The sequence below is a fragment of the Onychostoma macrolepis genome, chromosome 07 (assembly GCF_012432095.1).
Source record: "Onychostoma macrolepis isolate SWU-2019 chromosome 07, ASM1243209v1, whole genome shotgun sequence".
Taxonomy (NCBI): domain Eukaryota; kingdom Metazoa; phylum Chordata; class Actinopteri; order Cypriniformes; family Cyprinidae; genus Onychostoma; species Onychostoma macrolepis.
In genome coordinates, this window is record NC_081161.1 from 37,405,987 (window position 1) to 37,419,839 (window position 13,853).

At 36.0% G+C, this 13,853-nt stretch overlaps 1 protein-coding gene across 2 annotated transcripts in view; it reads left to right on the top strand.

Moving 5' to 3' along the window:
* Positions 1-13,853, top strand: part of dock11 (dedicator of cytokinesis 11) — a 72,202-nt gene that overhangs the window by 765 nt on the left and 57,584 nt on the right. For both annotated transcript variants that reach the window (XM_058780940.1, XM_058780941.1), the window contains exons 2-11: positions 4,903-5,019; positions 5,210-5,299; positions 5,449-5,531; positions 5,618-5,678; positions 7,982-8,077; positions 8,650-8,784; positions 9,159-9,333; positions 11,274-11,353; positions 12,623-12,706; positions 12,802-12,942. In XM_058780940.1, the coding sequence (XP_058636923.1) occupies positions 4,903-5,019; positions 5,210-5,299; positions 5,449-5,531; positions 5,618-5,678; positions 7,982-8,077; positions 8,650-8,784; positions 9,159-9,333; positions 11,274-11,353; positions 12,623-12,706; positions 12,802-12,942 (1,062 nt within the window). The remainder of the gene's footprint in view (positions 1-4,902; positions 5,020-5,209; positions 5,300-5,448; positions 5,532-5,617; positions 5,679-7,981; positions 8,078-8,649; positions 8,785-9,158; positions 9,334-11,273; positions 11,354-12,622; positions 12,707-12,801; positions 12,943-13,853) is intronic.

Here is a 13,853-nt window from a genome sequence, read left to right on the forward strand (position 1 = left end):
GTCATGTTCATGTGCATGTGCTCATGCACCAGTCCAAGAGCAGAGCCTATTCTTTCTTTCTTTATTGAACCATTGAGAAATTATCCGAGGAGGAGAACAGAAATGTGTTGTTAATGTTTTAGGGAGGATATAATTTCTATACTGATGGCTCTAATGAATGCTTAGTGCTGAGAAATTATATTTTTAACCAGACATATGTCACAAGCCTGAGATTTTCTATAAGTTTTATGAATATGGGTCTATAATGGCCTGTGATTGTCAGTTTGATTGTGGTTTCTAGGGAGACAGACAACAAATGGCACACTATGGAGATTACAGATCCGTTGTGTTTCCCTTGAGAGTACCCTCAGGCTGCTCAGCTATGCTTCCTGTGTCCTCTGCATGTGCTGAATAAAGTATTTGTCTCATCTTTCCTCTTTTGCACATTGTGCAGTTGCAGAAATTCGGCCAAAATTAAGATATGAGTGACCTTTTTTGTTATTATTGGTGCTCATTGTCTTACTTAAAGACCCAGTGGAATTGATTAACGAGAGTTGAGTGCTTACTTTTTTCTTACTGGAAGTTTTGGTGGCATATATTGAAGACTTCATCCCTTATTTTTGTAAATAGGCTGGTTGGTTTTTTAAGTGGTACTTGGGGAGGGGCATTCTCATTCAAGAGAGCATTTGATTGGACAAAAATGTGTGTAGTGCAGGATGCGTCATCAAGATTTTTTTGCTCTGTTTATTTTAAATGTGTATATTATCTAAAAATGTACACTTGCATATTGTACTAGTGACATTTTTTTCTAGGCAGTTTGTGAGTTTGTATTCTCCAGGTTGCCTCGATAGCAAGCCAATAGGGTTTCTCTTTTGACTTTTGGATAAGTGCGTAAAAATAAGCCAAAGTTTCTAAATCTAACATATTTTGTTCATCATGATAAACTTCACAAATGAACACAATTGTTATGAATATTAATGCCTTATACAGAAGTATAAAGCTAGGCCTACTTCTTTCTGGAGGTTTTGGTGGCATATTTCGAAGTCCTCATCCCTTATTTTTTCAAATAGCCAATAAGACATGTGTCAGCTATGAATATAAATTGTTACTTGGTTTCTGGTGATAAAAGTGGGAGGGACATTCTCATTCAAGAGAGCATTTGATTGTGCAGGATGAGTCTTTTTTGCTCAGTTTTCCAAAAGAATATGTACATTTTAAATGTGTATATTATCTAAAAGTGAGTTTTATTAATGTTTTTGAGTACATAAGATATAGAGTGCCGCAAGGATGCTGTCTTTTGTAGGAATAATTGCAGAAAATTAGCTCTGTGACAAACAAAAGTTAATGATTCTTGCACGTTTTGTTCATCATGATAATCTTCACAGATGAACACATCTATTTTGAATTTTGAAGCCTAAAACAATTGCCAGAAGTAAAAAGCTAAATGTAGGCTATAAATGAACTACACCATGTTTGCATGACTTCTTCACTATCACCAGAAAGCTTCAGACAATTCTTTTAAATTTATTTAAAATCTATAAAATCTAAAATCTAAAAATGCATTTAAAATGTTAGAAAGTGTGAGTTAGAATAGTTTGCAAGAGCACAATTATAAACACAACGAGGCTGCAAAAGTGGGCCAGTAAGTACATGAATTTTCCCACGCTGTGTGATGATGTTTAAAGGGATAGTTTACCCGAAAATGAAAATTCTGTCATTAATTACTCACTCTTATGTCGTTCCAAACCTGTAAGACCTTCGTTCATCTTCGGAACACAATTTAATATATTTTTGATGGAATCTGAGAGCTCTCTGACCTACATAGACAGCAAGGATATTACTATGATCAATGCACAGAAACGTAGCAAGGACATCAGTAAAATAGTCCATGTGACATCAGGGGTTCGAATTTACGGAGCTACGAGAATACCTTTTCTTCTCCCCAAGCTACCGTCTTCCGCCATTTTGGAGAGTACCCCAGAACATAATCAACGCTGTCTACTGAACGTGAACAATGCTGATTACGTTCAGCAAAAGTGCGCGCATCTCAGATTCCATCAAAAATATCTTAATTTGTGTTCTGAAGATGAACGAAGGTCTTACGGGTTTGGAACGACATGAGGGTGAGTAATTAATGACAGAATTTACATTTTTGGGTGAACTAACCCTTTAATGTCCCTGACAACCTCTGTAATAATTTAGTCACTGTTTAGCAACCACCTTGAAAATCAGTGGGGTACCGTATTATCAATGTATTTTTATTTTGTAGAATAAAATGTGAAAATAAGTTGAGCTTGTGTTAACCACAGACCCTACTTTAGGCATTTAACCAAAAGCCCATTCAAATAACCCATTGACCCATTTTTTAGGGCTCATTAATGTGGCACTATATAGATGGCCATTAAACTCTTTAAAGCAAAAACTGACCCCATTTACTTTATAAATGCATCTTTATTGTAAGGGACCCTTTGGTGCATTTTATTTTTAAAAAAGTCTTTATAATCTAAACATATTGTCTTAACTTTTTCTTCTTTTTCCATTTTGACATTTCCATTGTGCTAATGTTGATAATGCTAACTAAAAATAGCTGCTTAGGCACCATTTTAGCAGATAGCAATTCATATTGGCTTTAAATATGGGACAGTTGTTGTGAAGCTGCCGAAAGTTGTATTTTACAGTGTATTACTGAGTCACAATAATTTACAGGACACATTGGATATAAATATTTCAAGATGCTTTCAAATGGTGGGCCTCAAATGCTCACAGACCTACAGAGCATGTGGTCCTCCACGAGATTTACAAGACAAGATAAGCTGTTCAAATGCCTTGTAATGACATAAAAGAGATCGGATATATGTTCGCATAGTAACGCAGAGGTTCAGACGGAGGCCGTGGTCGTTCAGTTCAGATGTTGGTGGATGTGTTTAAACACAGTGGCCTAATACACATCAGCTGAGGAGCTCGCCAAAGACTCACATCTGGGAAGTACATTAAACCACCTTAGAGACATGCTCTAGTCGCTTTAAGTCGCCCACTTTGTCGTCCTTCACATTTTCATCTTGCCTTCTTGCATACGGAAATAACATGACTGAAACGTGTGTGTGGCGCCAACGCCCATCGGCTTGTGAGCGGGCAGTAAACTGGCTCATGTTTCCCTTTACCTCGGCCTGTGGTTTGTTGGCCTGTGATTCTTCTTCTTCTACAGTTCCTCTCTGTCCCCAACAGGGTTGCCCTTTTTTAAATGATCTGAGGCCTTGTGGTGGTTTTTGCAGGGGTTGGGTTATTTTTGGCTATAGGAAACTGGTCCTAACATGGTATGGTAGCTTAATCTTGGCCCTGAGATTTTAACACCTGACTTGCAGCGATTTAAGGTCAGGACTTGGATTAGGGAAGTTGGTACGGTTTGGTTTGAAAGGGCAGTTGAGAGAGAGTACAGGCACAAGCCAGCAGAACTGAGCTGAAACACATGCTCTGTTGCAGTGGGAGCTGGACTGGCTGTGGTTTTCTTGCCTCTATGTGGTATGTCATATGACAGGAAGTTGCTGCTGAAATACTTGCATTGGTTGTCAGCTCATGTGTGTGTGCTTGAGAAGCACAGGAAGCATGTATGTGTCTTATATGTGTCAGTTTTTGACTGGGTATATTTAGTCCGTTATTTCCCCCTCTTAAGCAAGGTATACTGTATAATAAAAGCAAAATATATAGTGCAAATTGAATTGGGATCAGTAACATCTTTTGAAAGAAATCATTACTTCAATTCAGCAAGGATACATTGACTTAGTCACAGTCAAGACTACATTGTTTCAAAAGATTTCTATTTCAAATAAAACTGTTTTCAACATATAATAATAAGAAATGTTTCTTGAGAACCAATTATTAGAATGATTTCTGAAGGATCATGTGACACTGAAGACCGAACTCATGGCTTTATTTATTTTTTATTGCAAATTAAATGAATTGGACTTTTTCTTTTCTTTTTTTTTTAACTCCATTTAAACATTTTCTGCAGCTAGGAAGCAAGGAAACATTTCCACAATGATGATTTCTAAAAAGGATTAGTTTGAAATTGTTTTAATTTGGACTGAATTCATTCCCTTTGATTTCAGCTGAAATATTCTCAAAAGACCTGTGTGATTATAGGTTCAAGCCCCACTGATCCTGTCAAACCTGAACCGCTTTAAACATTAGAAACAATGAGCTGCTTTACCCAGCCTCGAACTTTGGACAGAAGACACCAGCTGCCAATTTTTTCATCTAAACGATATGTAGTTATGAAACTATAACTTCCTCTCTTCATATCTCTGACTGCTCATAGTTTATTTTCAGCAAAAAAAACACCTTTAGCAAAAGGTTAAAGTCATAAATTTCCTAACAGGTGTTGCTGGCAAGTCAGCTGAAATTTCATTTGTTTGGCAATTCCCATACGGTGAAACATGGGTCAAAAGAGTGCAAAAGATTAATCTAGTCCACTGCCTGTGTCTTCTTTCCATCCCACATGCTTTGTTTTGGTGAAAACACTTTCTCTTCCACGGGGCTAAACTCTTTGAACGAGTATCAGAGCATGACACAGGCATGTCAGCTGAGTCAGGAGTGTGTGTTTAAGCTTTAACACATGATTCTCTTTTAGAAGGAACTTGAAAAGAGAAAGCACTTGGGAGAAAGCTTTGAATAAGAAATCAGAAGTCCTGTGGTAGATTTTTGCTTTGTAGAGAGGTTGTAGAGGGGCAGTGAACTGATAAATTCACAGGCAGAGCTGTCAAATCTACGTAGGCTGCACAACAGATAAAGCAAATCTGAATAATTACAGTGTGCATTGCTTTAGTATGTTCAGTAGCAGTAATAAAGAGGGACACATTGTAGACATCGCAGGCCTTTTGAGGGAAACTGTGTGTAAATTCATGGATCCGTCCTGTGTGTTTGCAGGAGCAGCCCAAGATCATCGAGCCGCTTGACTATGAGAATGTGGTGTTCCAGAGGAAAGCTCAGATCCACAGTGATCCACAGAGAGACCTGCTGCTGTGGCCAGCTGATGATGTATCAGTGAGTCATTTCACAAGCACTTTTCCTGCCGTTTATCTCATTTTCAAAGTCTTCTTCCTTCTGCAGCCACCATATGAATCTAATTTTCATCTGTCTATCTGTCTATCTGTCTATCTATCTATCTATCTGTCTGTCTGTCTGTCTGTCTGTCTGTCTGTCTGTCTGTCTGTCTGTCTGTCTGTCTGTCTAGGAAGCACAGATTGAACGTCAAAGGAGGACCATTGTTCCTTCAGTTCCTCAAAATGCTGAGAACGAAGCAAAAAGCCTATTTGCCAAAGAGGTAAAGCACATCTCAATGCCAAAATTTGAGTGAAGACTACAGCTATCCAGACTAATAAAATATGAGATCACATTTTCCTGTTTTTCTTTTTTTAATGCGTTTTTGCTCATGCGATTGAGTAACTGAGCAATGCTTACACTCTTTGGCAGTGCATTAAGATGTACAAAACCAACTGGCACGTCATCAACTATAATTACGAGGCCTACTCTGGAGATTTCCGGACGCTGCCCTGGTATGTCAAAGTTTGCATTTTTTTTGCCAAAGCTTTTGCAGGGCTATTTCCAAAGTTTGGCGTAAGCTACTCTTTCTGTCTTGCAGTAAAGGGATGAAGACGGAAAAGCTTCCCAACCAAGTGTTTGAGGTGGATGAGGGGGAGGAGGTAAGAGACATTAATGTTTGCCGATGGAAAACGGAGTGTGGAATATCACACTGTCTCAATATCTTCTCTCATCTCTCTCTGGTTTAAACTTTTCTGTGTAATTGTGTATTAACCTATTTGCAGTGTCAAAACAAACTGAACAAAAGGCATTTTTTTACCATTTTAAAAGGGAAAATATGTTAACCATTTTATCACAGATAAAACACTGGAGTCTTGAGTCTTTATATAAATGGTTAGAAATTTGGTTAGCAAAGAGCAGTTTTAAAATTCACATTCAACATACACACTGTGTAATTTATGTTGTAGCACAAAAACAGAATGTTAACCACCGACTAAATCAAAAGCCACTGTTTCATTAGAAATTTCCGAGGGAACCTGTGGTGAAGTCTTCTCTGTTGGCCTGCAAATTCCCGCCATGACTGAACAGTACTATGGGTGTCTGATGTAGTAGTCTTAAGTGTCAACACATCTTGTTGAATTGTGCTACACCTTTTATTGACATTGTAGATATTGTTCTTCTTCCCACACAGCACTGTAAATGTTGTGAGGCTTCTGTGAGCTCATAATCAAATGTAGAAATTAAGGCCGTACGGTCAGCACAGAGGGCCATTACATGGAACCTGACCCTCATGGTCTATTAATAGACACACACTGAAGTGTCCTGCAGATCTTGATAAAATTAGATGTAAAGAGTGGTGATTACAGGGCAAAGAGATTGCTTCTCCACCCTGTGTGCGTGTGTGTGTGTGTGTGTGTGTGTGTGCGCGCATGTCTAAATCTATGTGTATGCACATGTTTAGACATGGATAGTCTAGCATTTTTCCTTACTGTTCACTTAGTGGAATTAAATGAAATGAGTTCTAACTCTGAAGACCTAAAATAATATTTGTGGCCTAAAGAATGAGGCCAGTGAAGCCAAAACATACACAATAATAAGGAAATTATATGAGAACGAATTCAGTATCTTGTTCAGTAGTAAAATTCAGATATACTCTCTATGTCTTTCCAAACCTCTATGTATTATTTTCTTCTATGGAACACAAAAGATATTTAATATAACACCCAATAATTAAAATATATATATTTTCAGCTACCAAAAATAGACTTTACATCCCATACATTTGCTGTAAATTTACACGACCTATAACTGAGAAGAGATTGGGACCAGTTGTTATTATTATTAGAAATTAATTTTAATTAACTTTTAAATTAATTAATTAAAATAGAATAACATTTATTACAAAGGATTTCTATTTCAAATAAATGCTGTTTTTTAAACTTTATATTCAAAGAATTCTGAAAAAACGATTTTTTTCTGAAAATGGTTTTCCTAAAAAAAAAAAAAAAAAAACTTTCCACAAATGTGTGAAACAGCACAACTGTTTTCAACATTTATAATAATTAGAAATATTTCTTGAGCACCAAATCGTCATATTAGAATGATTTCTGAAGGATCCTGTGACACTGAAGACTGGAGTAATGACTGCTGAAAATTCAGCTTTGCATCACAGGAATAAATTACATTTAAAATATATATAAAAAAAACCTGTTGTAAGAATATTTAAAAATATTACTTTGTTACTGTATGTAATTTACTGTAATAAATGCAGCATTGATGAGTGTAAGAGCCTTTTTTTAAACAATATCTTACTGACCCCAAACTTCTGAACTTTTCAGCAGTGTATATGTACAGTATATCATGTTGGCTCTGTCACGTCCATTTAATTTAATCAATTAGCTGAGTGACTCAAAAGGGAGAAGAGGGTGCAGGCAATTGATCAGTCTCAGAGGGGCTGTTAGGAACAGAAAGAGAGGGAGGGAATGAGAAATGCTGGAGGAAGGAGGGGAGAAGGGCATTTGGACAATTATATTACAGTGGAGAGCTAGAGAAAAGCACATTCATAAAGGATGCCAGGCCTCTTCAATTAAATTACACACACACACACACACATACACACACACACATTAATAGTCGCTGCAAGTAAAAATATCCCACCCCATTCAGCCTTTTATTAATTTATTAATATTACTGTTATAAGTAGTATATTTGTTTTCAAACATTAAGATGTTTGTGAGTACTTGATTGTTGTATTGTGTTAATGTGTGTGTGATGTTAAGTTACTGTACGAGGGCTTATTTGCGTGAATGTTTGTAAAATCAGAACACAGTGTTCATGTTTGTGTCAGAGCATTTAGTCTTTAAGGCAGAAAGGTTGCATGCATAGAAATGCATTGATCTGAGTCTTTGTATTCATATCAGTCTGTCTGCTTCATTAGTTCTTACTCTCTGTGTGTGTGTTGCAGGATTCATCATCTCTTTGCTCTCAGAGAGGAGGCATAATGAAGCAGGGCTGGCTGCAGAAGGCCAACATCAACAGCAGTCTGTCTGTCTCCATGAAGGTTAGTGGAATCATCGGTGCACTTTTTATTAAAAGACATCAGCAGATCTACAGCAGTCATTGTTACCTAATACACTACATCTGCTGATCACTGCAGTTTGAAGAATCATTGTTGGAGAGGCCTGTAAGGTCTATTGTTTTATAGCAAATCAGAAATGCCAATTACATGCTCAAATGTTCATAAACCAAAACACGTTGTTAACAAAGTTCAGTACTCTGCAGTAAATTATGTCTACCAAATACTTTGCATAAAGCATATATGGTATATCATATGTCTTATTCAATCGCATTACTCATTAAACAGGAAATCACCAAAATCCCTTCATATACTATTAATAATGGATAATATGTGGATATAGCTTTTGTGAAGCTAATGCATTATACCTTATTGTTTCACAATTATTTCACAAAAAAAACAACAACGTTTTACTGTATTCTTGATCAGATAAATGGAGCATTAAAAAAAATCCTTGTTCTGTTTGTTTTCAATATAAATATAAAGGATGAAAATGACTATAAACACATAGTATTTCTGGCTCTATTTTAACACGTTATTTATTTTTTTCTTCACAGGTGTTCAAGAGGAGGTATTTCTATCTGTCTCAACTCCCTGATGGTTCCTACATACTGAATTCATACAAAGATGAGAAAAACTACAAAGAATCAAAAGGCTCCATCTATCTGGACTCGTGTATAGATGTAGTTCCGGTACATAAAGTTAATTTTTTTAAACAGAAATCCTGAACCATTTTTGCAGTCAAAGATTGTCATGTGATCAAAGGGTACAAAGGTTTACAGGGCTTGATGAACAATGTTTTATTGTAATAGTCAGAAAGTGTGTAAAATGCTATTATAAAGCTTTTTTGTTCCTAGAAATGAGCATCTTGAAAATATCAGAGCATGGAAATATCTGAAGTTGGTTTTTCAGGAAGTTTTACAAGAGCACGTAGCAGGCCTCAGGCTCTGTAACACAACCAGAGGAATCTTCTTTGCCGAACGCCCATTATTATTATAACCACAAACAGCTCTTAAAGTCACACCATTAAATTCCTCCACCGACTGACGCTGCACATTTCTTGCAGTGTCCTAAGATGAAGCGCAATGGCTTTGAGCTGAAGATGCAGGACGGTTACAGTCACTATCTGGCGGCAGACAGCGAGGCCGAGATGGAGGAGTGGGTGAACACGCTGAAACAGACCTTACTGAGCGCGATGGACGACAGGAGGAACGGATCAGAACCTTCTGAAGGTTCTCTGGGTAAATAACACACACACCCCCCCATTTAACACATGTGAAGATGCTTCAGACTTTCTCCATAAAATAAACTTTACTGGTTTGGAACATCATGAGTTTTGAACAGTTTTTTTTAAGCATTTCTATGGTGTGAGCACCATCATCACTTTAATTATGTAACTTATTGCATCATCATCAAAGAAGACATGATGTCATTCCCAAAATACCAACAATGAGCAGTTTTTAATTGGCTGTTCTGCCTGATTCCCATTCATCTGGGAACAAATACCACCCTCTTCCTAATGAAAATATCCAAACGATCCCCCCACATAACCAAACGACGAGCATTTTGGCAACATAGGGAAACTCTGGTATGTGCTGCTTCCTGAAAAGATGCATAGTTCCCATTCTGCCTCTTCCAAATATAATAAGTTTATTTGTTTTTTTGGGGGGGCCTTTTTGAAGCCTATTGAACTTGATGTTTTCTCTGTATTCAAATAAGACCAGCTGAATAATATTGATAGTACAGTTTCTGCTGTTTTATTATAGGAGGCAGTCTTTCGGACTTTCAGTAAATATTCTCATGTTGACAGATTACTGAAATGTTAGGGAGGTTGTATTCATATAGAGGAGCTGTGAAGGGAATGCTACGTTTGGCCTGTTCAGTACGACACTGATAAACAACTCCCTGTGCTTCTGTGGTATAAACTTTGGCCAGTAGTGGTGTTTGTTTTTAAGACCTTCCATGTGCAGGTCACGAGGAAATGAAATTATGTTTTCAATAGCATGCTTTCAATCTCTAACTTCTCGATTTTTAGAATGACTAATATACAGAATTCAGATCTGTGTTGAAATGACAGTTTTTCTATGATAAAAAGTTTCCCCTTTGGTGTGTGGGCTGGAGAATTACAGTTAAACATAACCATATCTGTTAGCGTAAGAATTAAACATAACCATAACTACACAAAACAACAGCACACAACAATCTTCTTCATGCAGACTTCAGTCTCAGTTGCTGCTTTCCAGTTCATCTGGTTTTCATTGCTCAAAGTTTAATAGACTGTCCAAACATATATGATACCCCTCTTTGCATGTCCTTATTTGGGAAGCCATTTGTTTTGTTTATTGTAAGTATAGATAGTATACCAAGCACTTTCCATGAATGGTGTACAAAATAGAGTCTGTAATATTTTAAAATTAATTATTATTTTTTTTCCCCTTTTTCAGCAACGAAAGGTGCTTCAGAAAATGCATTTAAAAGGATTGCATATTTATCCTAAATTAAATGTGGGCTAACATATTTTTTTGTCATTAAAATAAGCATTAATGCAGTGAATTGAATATTGATTAAACAGATTATACTAACATTATTACGTTGTTGATTTGATCTTAATTGCAGGATTTAGGCCAAATTCACCATTTTAAGATATGTTAAGTTTTATGTTAGATAATAGTTTTTCAAATCTGTATCCGGACCAGTGTATCCAGTAACCTATTTATGGAAAATGATAGTATAAGAACCAAGCAGCCATTTAAAAATCTTCCACCTCACAGTGTGGAGATAAATCTTGTAGCAACCCACCTTCTCTAGTATCTACATGAGTAAATGAGGGCAGCTGATTTCCCAAAAAGCTCCACCTAGTGTCCCAGATTTGACACCATTTAACAGATACACACATTACAGTTAATGGTACTGCTTTCTGTTCCAGTGGAGCAGTTTAGAAACTCATTTGACTTTCAAATATATCAAACACCTTGATCAGCAAATATAAGATTTTGTCTGTTACTTTTTAAAAGTACCAGTCATCCGTGGCTAAAGACCGTTTTCATTGTTCTGTTTGATGTCTGAGATAAGCCCATATTCACACACTACGTAATGATAAAACGCTTTGTCTGTTATGCATGCATCTTCAATTAGAATTAATCAGTTTGCCTTTTGATTAACAAGTGTCTCATCCAAACAGATGACGACAGCAGTAGTCAGGGGAAACCAGAGAACATCGCGGAGAGCTTTGGCCGGAGTCTTCATCCAGAGCTAATGAAGGTACTTGGATACAAAATAATTACAATGCTATCTGTAGTGGTTTGAAGTCTTCTTTGTTCATTTTAAGTGGCTGAGTTCAGAATAATGGAATATTGTCTACTGCATACTGTGCTGTATATACTGATGACTGTTTACTACTCCAAAATATGTAATAATATGCAATAATACACAAAACAGAAGCATGCTTCATTGTTGTCACGTGATCTCATCATATTGCATTGTTTAATTCAGTGAGTGGCGTCACAGAAATAAATATTATTTTGCATTTATAGTCTCCTTTTTCTGCTTAAGTGCCTTAAATTATGACAGGTCAGTTAAAAAGAAAGAGATATTAAAAATCGCAGTTGATTTTGCTTCTGGTTTATTCATTGTACTACAAATGGAAGGTCGAATTGATTTCAATTAATTGTGGGACAAAGTATATTGACACATAAATTAAAATTGACTAAAAATGTAATCCAAGATGTAGATTAGTTGAATTTAGCATTAAATCACTTATTCATCAATGGATCCTCTGCAGTGAATGGGTGCCGTCAGAATGAAAGTCCAATCAGCTGATTAAAACATCACAATAATCCACAAGTAATCCACATGACTGCAGTCCGTCAATTAATGTCTTGTGAAGTTAAAAGCTGCATGTTATTAAGAAACAAGTCCATCATTAAGGTGTTTTAACTTTAAAAGGTTGCTTCTGGCCAAAATATGAGTCCATAATCTGTAATAACGCTTCCTCCAGTTCCATCCCCTCTTTTCCTCTAAAATCAAAATCCACCGACTTATTTTTTTTTTTTTTTAGAACAGTTTTGAACCATTTTCACTTGTAAACAGTGCTTGATCTGTACATATTTCTCTCATGATTAAGATGAGATTACATTTTTTCTGGAGAAGGCTGTATTATGGATACAGTATTCGTATTTTTAGCTGGAAGCAATGGTTTGAAGTTAAAAACTAACACGCAGCTTTTCGCTTCACAAAACATTAATTGATGTACTGGAGTCATGTGGATTATTTGTGGATCATAGTGATGTTTTTATCAGCTGTTTGAACTCTCATTCTGACGGCACCCATTCACTGCAGAGGATCCATTGCAAAGCAAGTGATGTAATGCTAAATTTCTCCAATTCTGTTCTGATGAAGATACAAATGCATCTATATCTTGGGTGGCTTGGGAAGCTTTCATTTTTGAGTGAACTGTGCTCACATTTTGGTGAATTTGTTTATTTATATACTTTTACAAATGCAAACAGTATTTTGTCCTGTTATTTCCAGTATGCCAGAGAAACCGACCAGCTGAATAAAATGAGCAGGAATGACGGTCGACAGAAGATCTTCACCCTGGATCCTGAGACGCAGGTTAGTCCATTAAGTCCAATGTACAGCTATTAGAAAGACAGTCTTTCTTTGCCTGTGTGAAAATGAATGAATCATATCTCTCTATTCCTTTTCAGAGATTAGATTTTTCAGGCATCGAGCCTGACGTGAAGCCATTTGAAGAGCGATTTGGACGAAGATTCATGGTTAGCTGTCACAACTTGACCTTTAGCCTTCAAGGATGCGTCAGTGAGAAGAATGATGACATCTTAACCAATGTGAGTAAGCCCTAATCTATGAGTTTCATTTTCTTTGCCAGTGTCACATTTTTGTTGATCCTGTTTTGTGATGCTACGAATGCTGCCAACGCTACTGTAATGTTGATCTTAGACACATGAGTATGTTTAGTCTATGAAAAATCATGATCGATATTAGCCAATGCAGAATATCCCTATCATTTTCTAAGCACAATCATAATTATACCATTGGGCTCTGTTACCCTGGTGGGACTACTCCATTCATATTTGTCCTCTGTAGATGTAAGTTGTTTTTGTGAATTTCTTCATATATAGAGAGTCCTGGTATATCTTAAGAAGGATATCCTGTGCTTGAGTTTGTGGCTTTGGCCAAGACAATTTTCTCCTGGTTTTCAAATATGCCTGACATCACAATTATAGAAAGAAGAATAGTAGGCATATTATTTTAAGTGATCAATTGCATGTATCTGATTTTAAAAAAAAAATTTTTTTTAAAGTATTTCTTTTCAACATCTTAGAGTAAAACTCTTTATATTAAAAGATGAATAAAGAATAACAACAATAATTATTATTATTATTTTCTTTGTGTGTCTTATTTGTTAAATATGCAAAGTTGAAAATACATTTTGCTATAGTCAATTAAATAATAATAATAATAATAATAATAAAAAGTGCTGAACTGCTAATTTAAATGCATATTATATTTATATGTATACTGGTGTACATACAAAAAAAAGAACATTAATTATAACCTTTTTAAAATCTAAATTTGAAATATAATTTTTTTTAACATTTGAAAATATCAGTGTTAAAGACAAACACACTGTAGTTCAAAGCCTAAAAATTTATTTGTAAATTAAAAATATAATTTAACTAGTATAGTACTGCCTTTTCCTAGTCCAAATGCCCTGTACAGTGGATATGTGATTAAA